The sequence below is a fragment of the Penicillium soppii genome, assembly GCF_028829465.1.
Source record: "Penicillium soppii strain IBT 18220 chromosome Unknown utg000004l, whole genome shotgun sequence".
Lineage (NCBI taxonomy): Eukaryota > Fungi > Ascomycota > Eurotiomycetes > Eurotiales > Aspergillaceae > Penicillium > Penicillium soppii.
Window position 1 is genome coordinate 2,572,855 of NW_026643234.1, and position 17,079 is coordinate 2,589,933.

General features: G+C 46.3%; 9 protein-coding genes across 9 annotated transcripts; 7 read left to right on the top strand and 2 right to left on the bottom strand.

The window, feature by feature from the left end:
* Positions 1-127: 127 nt before the first annotated feature.
* Positions 128-1,402, top strand: N7529_004383 (uncharacterized protein; the record flags this gene model as incomplete). The annotated part of the gene is made up of 1 exon (XM_057239910.1): positions 128-1,402. The coding sequence occupies one exon, from the start codon at positions 128-130 to the stop codon at positions 1,400-1,402; it is 1,275 nt and encodes a 424-aa protein (XP_057099205.1).
* A 699-nt stretch (positions 1,403-2,101) lies between these two features.
* Positions 2,102-4,545, top strand: N7529_004384 (Zn(II)2Cys6 transcription factor domain-containing protein; the record flags this gene model as incomplete). Its single annotated transcript, XM_057239911.1, is given in 7 exon segments — positions 2,102-2,280; positions 2,333-2,665; positions 2,679-2,813; positions 2,859-3,383; positions 3,433-3,571; positions 3,757-3,823; positions 3,878-4,545. 7 exon segments carry the CDS (start codon positions 2,102-2,104, stop codon positions 4,543-4,545), a joined length of 2,046 nt encoding a protein of 681 aa, XP_057099206.1.
* A 1,151-nt stretch (positions 4,546-5,696) lies between these two features.
* Positions 5,697-6,101, top strand: N7529_004385 (uncharacterized protein; the record flags this gene model as incomplete). The annotated part of the gene is made up of 1 exon (XM_057239912.1): positions 5,697-6,101. The coding sequence occupies one exon, from the start codon at positions 5,697-5,699 to the stop codon at positions 6,099-6,101; it is 405 nt and encodes a 134-aa protein (XP_057099207.1).
* A 698-nt stretch (positions 6,102-6,799) lies between these two features.
* Positions 6,800-7,265, top strand: N7529_004386 (Dabb family protein; the record flags this gene model as incomplete). Its single annotated transcript, XM_057239913.1, has 3 exons — positions 6,800-6,865; positions 6,924-7,034; positions 7,107-7,265. The coding sequence occupies 3 exons, from the start codon at positions 6,800-6,802 to the stop codon at positions 7,263-7,265; spliced, it is 336 nt and encodes a 111-aa protein (XP_057099208.1).
* A 953-nt stretch (positions 7,266-8,218) lies between these two features.
* N7529_004387 (uncharacterized protein) lies at positions 8,219-8,578 on the top strand (the record flags this gene model as incomplete). Its single annotated transcript, XM_057239914.1, has 1 exon — positions 8,219-8,578. The coding sequence occupies one exon, from the start codon at positions 8,219-8,221 to the stop codon at positions 8,576-8,578; it is 360 nt and encodes a 119-aa protein (XP_057099209.1).
* Positions 8,579-8,894: 316 nt separating this feature from the next.
* On the top strand, positions 8,895-10,872 carry N7529_004388 (3-oxoacid CoA-transferase; the record flags this gene model as incomplete). The annotated part of the gene is made up of 8 exons (XM_057239915.1): positions 8,895-9,168; positions 9,219-9,503; positions 9,551-9,737; positions 9,792-10,090; positions 10,142-10,221; positions 10,270-10,301; positions 10,349-10,688; positions 10,738-10,872. The coding sequence occupies 8 exons, from the start codon at positions 8,895-8,897 to the stop codon at positions 10,870-10,872; spliced, it is 1,632 nt and encodes a 543-aa protein (XP_057099210.1).
* A 487-nt stretch (positions 10,873-11,359) lies between these two features.
* On the bottom strand, positions 11,360-12,241 carry N7529_004389 (uncharacterized protein; the record flags this gene model as incomplete). Its single annotated transcript, XM_057239916.1, has 2 exons — positions 11,360-12,034; positions 12,083-12,241. 2 exons carry the CDS (start codon positions 12,239-12,241, stop codon positions 11,360-11,362), a joined length of 834 nt encoding a protein of 277 aa, XP_057099211.1.
* Positions 12,242-12,733: 492 nt separating this feature from the next.
* On the top strand, positions 12,734-14,742 carry N7529_004390 (uncharacterized protein; the record flags this gene model as incomplete). Its single annotated transcript, XM_057239917.1, has 11 exons — positions 12,734-12,858; positions 12,921-13,076; positions 13,136-13,310; positions 13,361-13,454; positions 13,524-13,609; positions 13,658-13,788; positions 13,839-13,968; positions 14,017-14,113; positions 14,174-14,443; positions 14,493-14,577; positions 14,625-14,742. The coding sequence occupies 11 exons, from the start codon at positions 12,734-12,736 to the stop codon at positions 14,740-14,742; spliced, it is 1,467 nt and encodes a 488-aa protein (XP_057099212.1).
* Positions 14,743-14,860: 118 nt separating this feature from the next.
* Positions 14,861-16,106, bottom strand: N7529_004391 (phosphatidylinositol-specific phospholipase C/glycerophosphodiester phosphodiesterase family protein; the record flags this gene model as incomplete). Its single annotated transcript, XM_057239918.1, has 2 exons — positions 14,861-15,815; positions 15,880-16,106. 2 exons carry the CDS (start codon positions 16,104-16,106, stop codon positions 14,861-14,863), a joined length of 1,182 nt encoding a protein of 393 aa, XP_057099213.1.
* Between the last annotated feature and the right edge of the window lie 973 nt (positions 16,107-17,079).

Here is a 17,079-nt window from a genome sequence, read left to right on the forward strand (position 1 = left end):
CAAAATCGCCCCCAAAAGCCGCAAAATCAGGGTCTTTCAGGGTTTGAGGCGCTATCTAATTTTTTTATAAAACCATGCCGGACGCCTCGTTCCTAGCTGTGTGCGCAAAATCCCAGGGCCGTTGAAGATGGCACCTTTACACTCGTTTATTTGTTTTCTGTCTCTCGTTTTGAGCGTCCATGCAGCACCTTGGATCGTAACCGATGACTATGAACAAGAGATCTACACCGACGTCTATGGATCAAAAACAGTCAAAATCAACAAGATCAGCCCAACGGCAGTACTCCCCACTGAGGCTCTGTCCACTATAGTTTCAACTGCCACTGATACTTACGATGACTACACCATTGTTGAGAAATTATATCCAACCGGCTATGGCATTCATCGTGGTTACAATTATGATGGCTATTACAGCATGGCTAGCGATGGAAACTACCACACCACAATCTATAAGGTCAACGTGACCTACTCGGCCCCAACAGGCTGCTCAACTACATGGGCAGCAATCACCACTGCCGTGCCTGTGACTCCCCCAAATGAAATCCGCAACCTTCTCCCCAAAGAAACGGTCGGCAGCTCTACCTCCGTCGACAACTCACAGCCTTTTCAACCGACAACTTATGTGTACGAAATCATCTTCGTCGATCCAACCCAAGTCCCAAGCTTAGACTTGAGCTCCGCAAGCTACTGGAACAGACCAACTGCGAGCTACACCGGCCTCGGATGTCAGTATGGCGTCCCTTATGGCCCTATGGTCAGCGACCCCTACGGCGCCTCGCCCTACAGCGGTGGCAGTGGGTATAACAACGGTGAAACGTACGGTTACAACGACTACTATGATTACGACTGGTTCACCAGTAAATATGGATTGGGCATCGGGATGTCCGGCCTGGCACTGATTCTTATCTGTATTCTCGGCTGGGCGGGTCTCTTCTTCTTCCTGGGCATGATCGAAGCCTGGGTGAGATTCCGTCGTCTGATGACTGGTTGGCAGACTCGTCGTGGATTCCCTCTTTTCTGGGCCTTTTCTTGTTTTCCCATCTCGCTTCTCTTCCTGTTCTGTTTCCGGAGAGGATTCCGTACGCGCAGTAGGGAGGATGCGGAGATTTTGCAGAAAAGGTGGGATGCAATGAGTTTTGGGACCAAGTTGAAGCTGTACTTCATTTGGGGTTTCCGATTCAAGTATCCTACTGTGCTTGGACCCGCACCTGCGAGGGTGAAGGGTAGTAAGAGGCCGAGTGAGTCTGGGCCGCGGTTGTTAGAGGCGACCCCACCTGTTACTGCTGCTCCTTCGAGGGCTGGGTCTGAAAGGGCTGTGTCTGGTGAGATGCAGCAGGCTTCTCCCCAGACTTCTGGTGTTGTGTCGGGGAACAGGGATCCGGAAATTGGTCAGGCTCATTGATTGATGTTGGATTGACTGTGGGGTTGGATGTGTCTGTGCCGTGTTGGAGGGTGAGTCAATGATCTCTATGTCTATTACTTTTTAATCTTAATATGATACCACTCCCTTTTCTCTCTCTTCTCTTCCTCTCTCGTTTCGATGGTGATTGATCTTATGTCCTTTTGAATAGGATATACATCTCTAAATTTGAAGTCCTGTTAGTTTTGCTCGTACCGTTATTAGACATGTGACGAAGGCGTACCTGGGCAGTACTCTCTCTCTATGTATATATCGTTACATATATAGCCACAATCCATCCAAGGATCTAACTTTTCATTCTAACGATTTAAGAAAAAAACCACACAAAAACCAGCTACTTTCACGCTGTAGTCCATATCCACGTGTTTGTCACCCAACCCAACAACAACCCAGGTAAAAAGAAAGCTCACTTTAAATCTACTTATTACTCACATAGTAATAGCAAAAAGTTGAACAAAAATAAAAAGCAAAAAAGAAATCTTAAAGACCTTTTGGTTTTTAGGAAGAGCCGAACGCGGGGGTCGAACCCGCAGCCTTAAGATTAAGAGTCTTACGCTCTACCGATTGAGCTAGCCCGGCCTGGGCTGTTGAAGGAGGCACCCAAAATATGCTACATAAGCCAAATACATTTTACTTCCTCATCACCCCAAGTTCCCCCTCCATGGTCAGACACGCGCACTCATGGAGGTCGAGTCAGGGTCCGTCTCCGGACATAAACAAGCTGCATGTCTGACTTGCAGGCGGAGTAAGATCCGTTGTAATCGCTTGGCAGGCGAGACCCAGTGCGAAAAATGCAAGCAATCCAATACAGAGTGCATAGTGCCCAATCATCACCTCGGTAGACAAAAGGGTGTCAAGAAGTGAGTTGACTCAAACCGTTATGAGAAGAACCCAGGGCTGATAAATGTGCAGCAAACGTAAGGGCTTGGAGAAAGCCATCCATCAAATTGAGCAGGCCATCAAGAGGCCCAAGGTCGATGCATCCGAAAGCGAGGATGCCCAAAGGGCCATTTCTGGTTTGCAGGAACTACTCAATCAGGTTCAAGGCCAGCTGCAGAATGACCATGGTCTTTCCGAGACAGAGAACCTGCATGATTTGCCTTCTCCACATGCTGCGCATGAGAGCTTGACTCTGGATGATGCCGAGAATCCATTGCAGTTGCTTGCGAGGGCTTCTGATCTTCAACTTTCTCCTACTGGGGTGCGACACGTGCCTAAATCTCCGATGCCTTTACCGGAGGCTTCGTTACTGTTTCAGAGTACTCTCCTCCTCCGAACCAAGCGCCAAGTCGTTCTTCGTTCCGGCACGAGCGAACTTGGACGTTGGTCCTGATAATGATCCCGTTGATCTGGGGCTCGTCACATTTGATGAGTCAGAGTCTTTGTTTTCTTTGTAAGTATGATACAAATCTTTTAATGTACGTAGACTGACCTGCAGCTTCTATCAAAATCTGGCACATACTCGATGGGGCCTCGATCCTTTGGTACACACCCCGTCATTCGTGCGCTCTCAATCGTCCTTTCTTTTTACCTCGATCATGGCCGGTGCGGCTTTGTTTCTTTCTTCCGCTGCGGCCTTGTCAAAGAGACTCTCCCGGCATTGCAAATGGCTTGCGAAGCGAGTGATTACCAACCGCCACAGATCTGTAGAGATTGTTCTGGCTTTCATGGTGAACGTTCCATGGATGTCCCCGGGCGATAGCCTGGGGGACGATGATACTTGCTCCTATATTGCGATGGCCCTTACCGTTGCTTTGGATTTATCCTTGAACAAGATTGTTTCGCCGTCTTCAAGCTTTGACCAAGGACTCTTGAACCGCCTGGCCCGGGCGGATTGTATAGACGCTAAGCGGGCCTTGCATATGGATGGGTTTGATGATGTTGATCCTTCCTCGGAATGGGGGCTTCGCTTGCTGCGAAGACGCGAAAGAGCATGGATTGCATTATACGTTGTTGAGAGGGGGTGAGTGGACTCTCTATACCACCTGGTTGATATCGGCTAATTCCCACAGTGTATGCCTTGCACGCGGTCGAAGCTATACCGTTCCATCAACAGCGCTTATCAAAAACTGTGACCACTGGCATCTGTCAAATGTGGCAGATCGTCGTGATGGATCTATGAATTCCATGGCAGTTCTTCGAAGAGACCTTGTAGGTGCTTCCCGTAGAATGTTGGATCCAACTAATCTGACATGTTCAGGATGGACTTTTCCAAAAAGTCAAATCAAGTTGTGATAGCCACCGGATAGTTGATACTGGCTCTGAATTTGCGCAATCGTATGATAACTCCTGGGGTCTCAACCTTTTGTGACACTATTGACCAATCCAGAATCAAGAAAACCATCGAAACTTTTTACGAACGATGGTATTCGACATGGGCCTTGGCGATTGGGGAAGGGGAAAGTAAGTATATATATACCAGTGAATATGTTCTCGACCACAAACTAACACCTACAGCCCGTTCCCTACCTCCATATGTTGAAATTTTAGTCACGCACACACAGTTATCTACCTACGGCGGCGTTATCAATCACCCAACAGCCCCAATTGAAGTCAAACGATTCTTCCGAGCAGCTGGCTTGTCCTCCGCCCTGAATGTTCTCCGAGCCGCCACTCAAGGCGAGTCGCGACTGAAATCAATGCCGAACAACACAGTGATAATGATCTCCTTCGCCGCATGCTCCGCTCTCAGCCTCAGCGTCACACCCGGCGATAGCAGATCTAGCTTAGCACCAAGCGTGCGCAATCTCATTGAAGAGACAGCTGGCGTGCTAGAGAGAATTGGGGCAACCCCGAGCCACAGAAGTGGTGCCTCTGTTCTTTACGGAAGATTCTTGCGGGAACTAATCAGACGGGCACCGGTCTTGACTTCTCAACGTCGATCACATCCTAGAGTCGATCCACCCGACATTGCTCTTCCTGGTTTGGAACAAATCCCGTCCCGGGTTCTACCCCAGGATATTTGGTCTGAGCCAATGCATTTCTCGGCCATGTCTGATCATCAAATTGTCGATGCGGTTAATCGAGCTGGTACCGCGTTTGGTGAATCGATTCCTGATGTGCCTCTTGATGATATGCTCAATTGGGATTGGCTTGATTTTGCCAATACTGATTTCAATTTTTGATACGAACCCAGATCAACAATATACATAGTACAAGTAATATATTCTTGTTATTTCTAATCCGTCTTTCTCGTGCACCGATGGGAGAAGCGTGCATCAGCATTATAAATATCGCCTTGGTGGAGTGTGTGTCATTGTGCTGCTGGAAATTATCCTTATCACATGGATTCGAAATTCTGAAGTTTTATACAAAGCACTTACAATACTTTGATGAGTCGAACGGCGAACCGCTCGGCAGAAGAGGTTCTGAACCGAATGATGATACTTTGCTAGATGAAGGATGGAAATTGTCCGTAACAGGTCTAAGAGGGCTAGATGAGAGATCTCCCGGTACTTCGGGAGAGTCTGACGGCGTTGAAGGCAATAACCAATATTCTGGTCATCGGAATGATGAATGGGCACAGGGAAACGTCGTGAAGCCGTTGAACCATCACTGCTCCCATAACCTCTCTTCGACTGAGCACCGAATTACACTCTACCCATCTCCTCTGTACCGAAGCTCTGAAAGTCTGATGGAAGGCTTGGACTAAGTGGCTGCTTGATTGATGACTTTAGTCCACGTTCTTCATGAGTTCGTGGCATTGAACCATTTCACGTAGAGATGCGCACGGTCCACAGAATATGGGAGTTTGGTGCTTTATTTTTTTTTTTATGATGATGATGATATGCTTGATGTTTGATTCGACCAAAGGTCGGCTTGATAACTACCCTGGTGTGATGTTTACTTGTTTTATGTATCTATATCTCATACATATGTATATGTACCCTTCAAGGATAGCCCTCATTAATGCTTGCTTTAAAACGATTCCGCCTCATTACTCACGTCTCCCGTATTAAGAGGAGACTTTATTGAAGGAGTACACGGGGATATGTACTCCGTACAGTGACTCGCAAGGCTTCATTGATTTTCTTTGTTAGCACAGGTCCGCACAATACCTTTGATTGGTTTGACGAAAGGAACTTTGAGAGTGAATTCTTCATGCCCATTGTTCACACTATGTTTAGCTGTTTGCAATGACCTGCTGCATGATCTGAAATATGGTTGACTCTGAAAATATAAAGGCCTAAGTTCTTTCGAGTTCGAGTCTCCTCATCACATTCATCATAACTCATTTCATTACAACCCATCATATTAATTACTACTTACCGACACAATGGAAAACAAAACTTCTAAAGGCAGAGAGTGTTCTTATCATGAGAAGTGGTACATACTTGAAAGCTCCATTAAGCAATTTATCGAAGAGCTTTTCTCACGTCTCCCATCCGAGGCTTCTTCTGAAGGCCGCGGAGTCGCAGCAAATCACCTAGCTCAGGTATGTCGAATCCTGGGCAACGTCAAATTTGACGCGTCTGATTTGGCTTTGAAGTTCCCACAATGCACCACAATTTGCAACAAGCCCCCTGGCTACTTTGACGGTGACTATCAGATGATGTGCGAATTTATGAGGGATACACTGAATCAGGCAGTGGTCGATGTTCAATATCCCCAGCATGACTCGAGGGTCCGGGAGTCATTGAACAAGCTGTACTCTCACATTTTGCAGTACAATGAGCGCTAATAAGTCTATAGTTCTATTGATCTTGGTTTGATCGCTTGACTATATATCTCTTGGCGGGCTGAAAAAGAAAAAAAGAGACAAAGACAACAGACGCTTACTTGAAACATATCGACTCGAAGAATTAAAGACAATCCGGGAACTTATCAGTGTCAATCAACATTCCAAGTTCGTATAATTCATAAGGTCCAATGTAGTTTGTAATACAGAGTGAATCAATCGTAGTTTGATATTAAGCTTTTCTAGTAGTGGTCGCTTTATCCAGCGTGGGCTAAACAGTATTGATGGCGTTGAGATTGATGCAGGATCCACGGACTAAACTCGTGGAAGGTGGCGTCAACTAGATATGAATCTATTGCCATATTAATTCCTGTTTCTGCTTTCTTACTATGTAAATTCGCTCTGATGGGGTCAAAGTGATCTGCCACGAAAGTTGCTTGGGTTACCACTTCGCCACTTATGAATTAGCAGGACTGTGAGTATATGTATACTCGCACACATGCATACATATGTACATATGAAGAAAGATACATATATATATCTTTAGAGCAACAGAAGGGCTAATTGAAACACGTGATAAGAGCGATTTGACCCCGCACGTTTCTGGCTTCACTTTCCTGTTCAACTCCTTTAGTCTCTGTGAGATGTTGAAATTTGATTGATTCAATTGATACCTTTCTGTCAACTCATAGCAAATCAAAATGACGATCACCCATATCGTTCTCTTCCAATTCAAGTCCGACGTGACTCCTGAAACAATCAACGATGTACGCTTTACTACAAACGTACATTATTTCATCAATGCTGGAATACTGACTTCACAAGATAACCGAACGCATGCTCTCTCTCAAGGAGTGCTGTGTTCACCCAAAGACCCAGAAGCAATATATCAAAGCATCGTCCGGTGGAATAGATAATTCTCCGGAAGGACTTCAGGTGCGTTGATCTGCATTGACGAAGAGAATGAACTGTTCAGATCATGGCTGATATATACTATGTGGGCAACAGAATGGTATTACACACGCATTTGTTGTCGAATTTGATAGCGCTGCAGACCGAGATTACTACGTTAACGATGACCCTAAGCATCGGGAATTTGTTCAGAGGGTCGGAAAATCTCTGGAGAAGGCGCAAGTCATTGATTTTACAGATGGAGTGTTTCAGTGACATAGCATGGAAGGACTTCAGAAGCGGTGTTGGAGGTTAGGATCCGTACATGTACATGTATGTAGAAGCAACATCGTCTGTTTGCAACTTGAGCTGCATCGAATCCACAAAGCCTGGTTTCTTTTCTCTCTCTCTCTCTCTCTCTCCTGAGTTAGCCTCAACTTCAAATTTGTTTCGATTTTCATGATCAGCAGATTGCGCCCTTGGGATCAAAATCACCCCACTGCCCACGTACACAGCCCTCAAAGGTATCTTTTGAGATTCTGACCATCGTTATTATGCCAATGCTATCATGTTCGTTGACAGCAATTTAACAAACGCCATCTATGTCAGGGCTGCAGCCTCAACGCTTCCGGTGATGGTCAATCCGTCGTACCTTTTGACTACAGAGGCTCCAACAGAAATGGATAGTATTGTTTGAGCATCTCTGATGCTATTCGCACTCTGAGCCTGCAAAATTGGCAACGTTATCTGAGCATTGTTTGGGGAGTGGCCGTGTATGAGTATATCGGGGGGTGCTTCTCTTGTATTGTCATTGCCATGGAGCTTTACTACCTAGCGCCAAGTGCTGTTATGAGTTTACTCGGTTTATTTGTACAACATTTATGCAAACGAAGTCTATCTCGAAGAAATCTTCTTGTATAGAAGAAGCATCTGGCTTTGTTTACTGCACAATTTCTTGACAGATCAGCCTCTCCAAATTTCCTATGAAGATAACCAGATGGACCCCACAGTGTGTTTCGCCACTTGACGATCTGGGGCCAAAATCCATGAGGCAGTGAACTACTCTGCACTTGAGAACGGTTTACTAGATTGGGGGCCATCTTGGCGAACGTCATCAGGATCGTCCACATATAGGCGACCCATTGTCTTTTGACAGTTAAGATTTCAAAGGAAAGCAAACTAGTCCATCTTTCAGAACACATTAGATATATAAGAGCAAAAAAACAACCATGCCTCTCGATTGGAGCGCACTAGCCCCTGGTCCAATGGGAACGGCCATGCTCGGCGAGAGCGGGATCGAAGCTGCTGCTCGACGCGGACGTGAGCGTATACGACGTGAACAAGAAGAACAAAAAGCACGAGGAAACCAACAATACTCCGATCCAGACACAATTCACACGCAATCAAATGAATTTCAGTCGGAAAGGATTCGAGACGATGTCACGCCCACAGTGACTTCCGATCCGAGCAACTTGGTGGATCAGGGCATTGTAGATAGTCGCAAAAACCGCAAAAACCGCAATGTTTGCAAGCAAAGTGGAGGGACCAGAAGGAAGTTGAGTCAGTTTAAGAAGCACTTGACGGGGTGAGACAAATTCTGCGTTTGATGTCATGTACTGTTTTTTTCGTTCAAAGAGAGACAACGCACATATTCTTTCTCTTTCTGTGCTACAATATTGTATAATATCATACATTATCCCATGTCAAAACAAGAATCAAATTCAATCGGCAAAAGACCCGAGAAATAGAAAAAGAACCGAATTCAACTTGTATTCTCGGAGTCAACCGGTTCTATCGGCCTCGGCGCCCAAAAGTAGCTCCGACTAGCCGACGTCAACGCTTTAATTGCGAACATGATCTCATTTCTTCTTGGATTTTTTATTCATATTGACATTATACTGTGAAATGGCAGCTTTACGAATTTCAGCGACATTGTCGCGTAAAGCACTCATTACTTGTCGCCCGCGAATCTTCATTGGAGTTCGCGGCGTGCGCCCGTCCCAGCCATTCAGCAAAACAACCAGCACACAATATTCCACAACCGCACCATTACTGTCTCTAGCCCCTAAGGTCGAGCATGGGGGCTCTAAGCTATTCAAAGATGCTGACGCCGCTGTCGCTGATATCAAGAGTGGATCCACAATTCTCAGCTCGGGCTTTGGTCTCTGCGGAGTAGCAGGTATGTGTACGAGTTAGTAGCGCAGAACCGTACAACTGATACATGCTTAGAAACCCTCATTAATGCTATGCACCGCCGAGGCGTTGATAGATTACATTCTTTAACGGCCGTTTCGAACAATGCCGGCGCCGCCGGTAAGGGTGGGCTTTCGACACTCTCGCAGAACGGCCAAATCAACCGCTTGATCCTCTCATACCTCGGAAATAACAAAGCATTGGAGAAGAAGTATTTGACGGGAAATATTGCCATTGAGCTTTGCCCGCAAGGCACTTTGGCCGAGCGCCTTCGGGCTGCGGGTGCTGGAATCCCGGCATTCTTCACGCCGACAGGTGTCCGTATGTATAGATCTTTTTTAGGCGTTGTTCATATACTGACGGTATAGACACTTTTATTCAGGAGGGAAAGATTCCCGTTAGGATGGACGAGTCTGGTAAGGTGTTGGAGTCTGGAAAGCCGCGCGAGACTCGCGTGTTCAATGGAAAGACTTATCTCATGGAAGAGGCTTTGCCTGGTGATGTGGCTATTCTGCGGGCATGGAAGGCTGATGAAGCTGGCAACTGTGTTTTCCGGTGAGGAATAGTTCTCCTTCTCTTTGCGTTATTCGGTTTATTGATCTGAATCAGGTACACCACCAAAGCATTTGGTCCTATCATGGCCAAGGCTGCAACACTTACCATTGTGGAGGCTGAAAATATCGTCCCGCTTGGATCCATTGATCCTAATGATGTAGATCTTCCTGGAATCTTTGTGGATCGAATTGTTCCGGCGACAGATGACAAGCACATCGAAATTAAGAAGTTGCGCTCTGACGAGGTTAGCGCTACTGGGTCGGCGAAGGATGCTGCTCAGATCCAAAGAGAGCTCATTGGTCGCCGGGCTGCGAAGGAGCTTAAGCCAGGATACTATGTTAACCTGGGAGTTGGTACGTGTTTTCAGTCTAGACGTGAACATATTGGCTAACTTTAGTTTCTAGGTATTCCTACATTGGCACCTTCTTTCTTGCCTAAGGATGTCAAGGTCTGGATCCAGTCAGAGAACGGAATCTTGGGAATGGTAAGTTGTTCTTTGCTTCTGGCAATCGATCCCTCTAACATAATCTAGGGTGATTATCCCACAGAGCAACAACTAGATGCGTATGTCTTCCCGGTCCCAGATATGGAGGATTCACTAACATGACCAGTGATATCATCAATGCCGGCAAAGAGACTGTGACTCTAGTCCCCGGAGCTTCCACATTTGACAGCACCGAGTCCTTCGGCATGATCCGCGGAGGTCATGTCGACGTGTCTATTCTTGGAGCCCTACAAGTGAGCGCCAACGGCGATTTGGCCAACTACATGATCCCCGGCAAGGTGTTCAAGGGCATGGGAGGAGCAATGGACTTGATCTCCAACCCCGACAAGACGAAGATTGTGGTAGCCACCAGCCACGTCGCCAAGGATGGATCGCCAAAGATTGTGCAAAAGTGCAGTTTGCCTCTGACGGGAGCCAATGTTGTCAGCACCATCATTACGGATTTGGTAAGTCCACCAGCTGCCATAAACAGAGCTAGAGCTAATCAGATCATAGTGTGTCTTCCAGGTAGACCGGGCAACAGGAGAGCTTACGCTGACGGAGCTTGCTCCGGGTGTTGAGGTTGAGGAGGTACAGAGCAAGACGGACGCGAAGTTCACTATTGCTGATACTCTTGAGATTATGGAGTAGATAGTTATAAAAAAGTAGAAAAATCGACTTACATTACATACATTTACGATTGAAATGGAGATATGAACAGGAAAACCCTAACAATATCAATGAAGACCCGAGCGGAATAAGATTGATGGAAAGACGCATAGCAATTGGATAGAAAGCTGCCCGCAAAGTAGTATTTAAGAGGGTATCAAGAGGGTATCAAGAGGGTATCAAGAGGGTATCAAGAGGGTATCAAGAGGGTATCAAGAGGGTATCAAGAGGGTATCAAGAGGGTATCAAGAGGGTATCAAGAGGGTATCAAGAGGGTATCAAGAGGGTATCAAGAGGGTATCAAGAGGGTATCAAGAGGGTATCAAGAGGGTTTAGACAAGGATTTACGTACCACCAGATTACTTGGGATATAATGTCCAGGTATACTGGTTGGATATATTCTTTTGCAGTCCCTTCTGCACCGATGAGATCAGTATAATGTAGCGCCACTCATTTACATAATATAAATTTACAGCTTCGCTCGCACAGGAGCAAAGTTCGATCCCTGACCCTGACCGATAGCCTCAACAATAGAATCAACACTTTCCAAGATCCAAGTATTTCCCTCATCACTTGCCAACCAACGTGCCCCTTCCTCGCCCTCGGCATCACCAACCCAAGACCCATCCTCAAGCGCTTTTCGCAATCCAAAGACATGCGAAGTAACCTGGGGACCCACCCCGGACTGTGCCCTCAAACACGCAATGGCCACGATCGAAGTCAGGATCCGACCCGCTGACGCACTGGTGCTACGTTCCGGATCGGAAAGCAAAGCGCCATAATTCGCATGCAAGATATGCACCGGCAAGTCAGGATGCGACTCGGCAAGTTTGTTAAATAGTTTCTTCTCGAAAGGGCGGTAGATAGAATCCCAGAGTGCATGGCCGCGCTCACTGATTCCGGAAATATTCTCTGGTGTGGGTGCGCGGGTTGGCGTGCGCGAGAGCTTGTCAGTGACCGAGTCCGGAAGGCTGGATTTGAAAGCACCCAGACAGTTAATTGTGCGGGGAATGCCATTGAAACTGATGCATTTCAGTCCGACTTCGCGGATTAACTCTGCGGTTTCAACTTGCTTGTCCGTGCTGGCGACCTCGTACAGGGCTGTAAGGGATTCCGGGGAGTTCATGGTCATTGTTGCTGCAGTCTATATAGGTGAGTCGGTGTTCCTTGTATGTGAAGCGATGCAACTCACCGATAGGGCGACCCATGATGGCTGCGAGATCTGTTTCGATTGCGCGGTTTGTTGGATCTTCTGGTAAACCGAGGTTATATTTGCTGGGGCCGGTACGGTGAAAGGGCGGGCGGCAGGGGCATTAATTAACGCCTTTAGGCTACTGGAAAGCTTCGACATGTTTGGTGAGTCCTTGGAGGAAGGGAATCTTGCCATTAAGAATGATTTGGAGCTTTTGTTTGCCGAAAAACGAAACGAGGTCGGAGATCAAAAGTGAAGGCCGAGCGATACCGGAAAGATTATGGTAATAATACATCAAACCCACAACAAATACAGTAATATTACCATCACCAAATCCGGGGTCAACACCTGAATTGCGGGGGAAGAAGCTTTTTTTTTGGTCCATATGTAAGCTTGGGCTCTGTTGGTGTTACTTTTGATGAGAACACGGTTAGTAACTTACCTTTTACTTTACTTACTCATGTGTTCGGGTCTAGAAATGGTGGCCGAGGAATCTACAAGACCTTAATTTTTGTTTGTTTATTTTCCCTGACTCTCTTCCTTCTCTCCTAGGTCCAGTTTTCTTTTTTTCTTCTGTACGTTCCACATGAGATCGCCTAGAAAAGATTAAAAAAACAAGAGCACCCCTGCATTGCCAAGACTTAATTTATCATGGGCTCGCAAAAATCAAAGGTAAATGAGATCGAAGAAACAAACTCATCTCCCCTCGATCGACATGGAGACGAGGCGCATCAGCAGAAATTGACCCGAAGGATCTTGTTCAAACTGGATACACGGTAAGTGAGATACACAGACAGGCACACAGAACGCGGGGCTAATCTCTTTTTTGTACATACAGAATCCTCCCTATGCTCGCTTTGCTCTTTCTCTGCTCATTCCTAGATCGAACGAATGTTGGGAATGCGAAGATCATCGGGCTAGAAGAAGATTTGTCTATTACAGATCATCAGTACGATGTCGGATTGGCGGTCTTCTATCTTACTTATATTTGCAGGTGTGTCTAATCTGTCTAAATCCCAACTGGTACTAATTCACAGCTAATTTATTGTCAAGCGAACTGCCAAGTAATTTGGTCCTCAAAAAGGCTTCCCCGAAACTTTGGCTGCCATTCCTGACAGCTGTCTGGGGAATTATCACCATGTGTTTGGGATTTGTTCAAAATTTTGCTGGGTTTGTAGCCGTGCGGGCCTTATTGGGTATCGCAGAGGGAGGTTTACTCCCTGGAATGGTATGTTTGTTCGATCTAGTTGAAAAATTTGGAGCTGAAAAGAAAATAAGGTCCTCTATCTGTCTACATTCTACCAACGAGGCGATTTGGCTCTGCGGATTGGTTTGTTCTATACAGCTGCTTCCCTGTCCGGTGCTTTTGGAGGTATGCATACATGGACCATGATTATACATAATCTTTATCTGCTAGTGTGATAGGTACTAACCAAATTAGGTCTTCTCGCTCGTGGACTCGCTGAAATCGGACCGCGAGGCGGCATCGAAGGATGGCGCTGGATCTTGATTATCGAGGGACTTTTGGTAGGCGATAGTTTTATTCTTTTTACAAGGCTCATCTAATCATTATAGACATTCATATGTGGAGTTTTGAGCTTCTTTGTCCTCCCAAATACCCTGGAGTCTGCGTCTTTCTTAACTACTGAAGAAAAGGAATTCGGCCGGGAAAGATTGATGCTTGATAACCCCAGGTCAATGGAAGGGTAAGCTTTCTTCTTTGAATTCTTTGCTTCGAGTTAGCTAACAAATACAGTATCTTGACCCCTGAAGCAGAATCATTTAAATGGTCCGAGGTCCGCCGAGGTGTTCTAGATCTACAGGTGTGGCTATCGGCCTCGGCATACTTTGCCATTTTGTCCGGACTGTATTCTTTCGGATTGTTTGTATGAAGCCTATTCCTCTGCTCCATGAACCCGATTTAACAAGGATAGCTTCCAACGATCATCAAAAGTCTTGGTTTCGCTAAAGACGCCAATGAGGTGCAGCTGTGGTCTGTTATACCTTATGCTGTTGCAGCCGTAGTTACAGGTTCGTCCGCTTCCTGATTGTTTCTCTCTGAAGGCTCATAAATCTCTGATTCGTTTCTAGTTATGGTGGCTATTATATCCGATCGCCTCCGCCTTCGAGGTGTGGTGATGCTCTTCACTCTCCCGATCGCCATCATTGGCTACGCAGTTATCGCTAACATCAACTCCCCTCGCGTGCAATATGGCATGACCTTCCTCATGGCAACTGGTCAATATGCCAGCGTACCGTGCATCTTGGTGTGGTTGTCGAATAATTCGGCGGGGCATTATAAGCGTGCCACCACATCGGCCATGCAGTTGGCAATTGCAAATGCCGGAGGATTTGTAGCGAGTATGTCGCCATCATTATATACTTTGATCAAATATTGACATTCTCTCAGCCTTCAATTACCCAACTCGAGATGGACCACTGTTCCATCGTGGACACACCATTATCCTGGGATTGTTGGTGTTCGCTTGGTTCATGTAAGTATACTACATTCTTTTGCTCGACGGCTTTACTGATAAGACAGGATTCTTCTCAATGTGCTCTATTGTGCCAAGATCAATCGCGATAAGAAGAATGGTAAGTATGATCAATACGCAGGATCTAATGATGACCGTAACCCTGAATTTATGATGGTTCTTTGAAATGTTCTTTTGATCTCCAATTACTGAAAATTACTACGAATATAAGATCAAGAAATATACCAGGAAGAGATTTATAATCGCTTTGATTCATAGTGTATGCTGTAAAGAGAACAACTAACTACCACTTCCACCAGTGGTGAGATGTCCAATCTTGTCTCGCTGTACCCCGCAGATCATCCGTATTGATCACATCCACGCCTTCTTGCACAAGCATATTCCAAACATAATTTCGCAGCCCCACTGGCCATGTGGGGTTACCCCAGTATCGCACCTTCAGACCGAGGTCGTGGGCTGCACGCACCTGTCTTCGAAGGGTAGATAGTTGATCATCCGACAGGCGACTGAGAGGGAGAGTCCCGATTGACTTGCGGAAGTCTGCCGATGCATAGTAACTGTTGGATGGGTTGTATGTGGGGCCCATGGGAGAAGCAGGAAGCGTCAAGTTGTCCAAAGGTGCATCGTAGAAGATATCACGATAGGTCGAGCTCTTTGTAATCAGATTAAAAGGTGCGTCTCCATTAGCAACGACCGTAACGGGGCGATAGATGATATCAGTGCCATTGAAGTAAGTGAGATAGCCCTTGTCCCGAAATGATTGCAACCGTTCAGTAAGAAGAGGCCAAATTTGATCCCCGTCAGTTTTGAAATCGACTAACAGCGTCAGAGTCTGCATCGGGTCGTTGGCAAAGACTCCAGCTATCCCATGGGTTTTGACTCTAGGCCACGTCCGCGAAGGTGCATTGTGGTCGTCGAGTATCTTCAACAATGGATCAAGGTAGAGACTGTGCAATGTTCCTGGCAACACCGTGTAGCGGGAATGACCAACAAGAAGCTCATCACCCCATGACCAGACATCAGCCTCCACACTGATACATCCTGCGGCCAGTGCCGATTGTAGTGGAATACGGCGCCAGTAGTCGTTATGAGAGTGGCAGCGGACGGGTGTCACGAAGTGGGTTGACCAGTTAGAGAACATGGAGGGACGTTCACCGGGGAAAACAAATAATTCGATATCGTTCACGAGTAAGTAGAGGAGACATTGCCATGCGACTGTAAGGAGATTGAGAACACCGCTGGGTTTGAGTCAATTAGACACGTTCAGAATGTCAACTTGACGATCAGAGCGAGCAACCGTACAGAATGAGGATCAGTATCCACAGTGGCCTCTGCACTAGACGACAGAAGATCGCGCCTTTCGAGTAAGGGTATGCGGTACAGTCCGGATGAGAACATCTCCATACCGAGGACAAGAAGAATAATTGGTTCAGTTTCAGTTTAGCAAGGTTCAGAGTCATGGCGTCCGACTCGGCGATCAAAATGATAGCTTCATGCTCTGGGATGGGCTTCAGGGCTGAAAACGCCATGGGTGAAAAACCGGCGACGTGAAGCCTGAATCTTTTTGAAACCATCAGACATACACCATAAACACCTTAGGACAAAAAGTTTCTGCCTAAGTTAATGGGGTTCCACAAATTGCCTGCTAAATACAACTCTTTTTATAAATACATATATACATACATATGGATGGATGGAGTTCAATACCTGAACACTTTCGAGAATCCTAGGAAAATCTCTCAAATGTATTGGAGATTTTAGCAAAATATGATAACAGTACAATATGTAGAAAAACACATAAACAGAATCTCTAGGCCAGTAGCCCTGCAGGAATAGAGCCATAGGAATAGAACAATAGGGGAATGGACCAATAGAATGAAGGTATCGATAGGGAGAGATCATTATGTATGTAGAACATAGAGAACAATGGAGCAAATAGACCAATAGCATGCGAGGATCAACGGGGAACCAACCAATAGAATGAGAGTATCGACAGAATAAAGAAAAAGACTCTTCCCGATTAAACCACCCACGGGTGTAAATACTTCCTGCCTATCCCTCCCCAACTCTCCTTTCTTTTTCCCCAAGGACGGTGCCGGGTGGTGGAATACGGTGTAGACACGAAGCATATCGGCATGTCACTGAATCAGTGTGGGGTGACCCCTCGACTTGCCCACCGATCCTGCGCCTGAGAGTATCCTCAGGGCACCAACACTTCGAAGTACACCGCTGGCTCTGGATAGCGCCTTCGGATCCCGAATCACAATGCTGGTTGTGGCTCCACTGCCTGGATAGAGATTCTGCTTTCGAGGATATCAAGTAGTGCTGGATCCACTGAAGGGGATGCTGTCTTTTGACGAACATGACTGCGTGTACTGTTTTTTATGCCTGTATGAGGAAGACTCTGAGGGCATTCTGGAAAAATTGTTTAGCTTTAATAGTCTTGGAATAGTCTTTCAATCAAACCAGTGTTTTTGTAACCTCTATTGTTATACTCTAAAC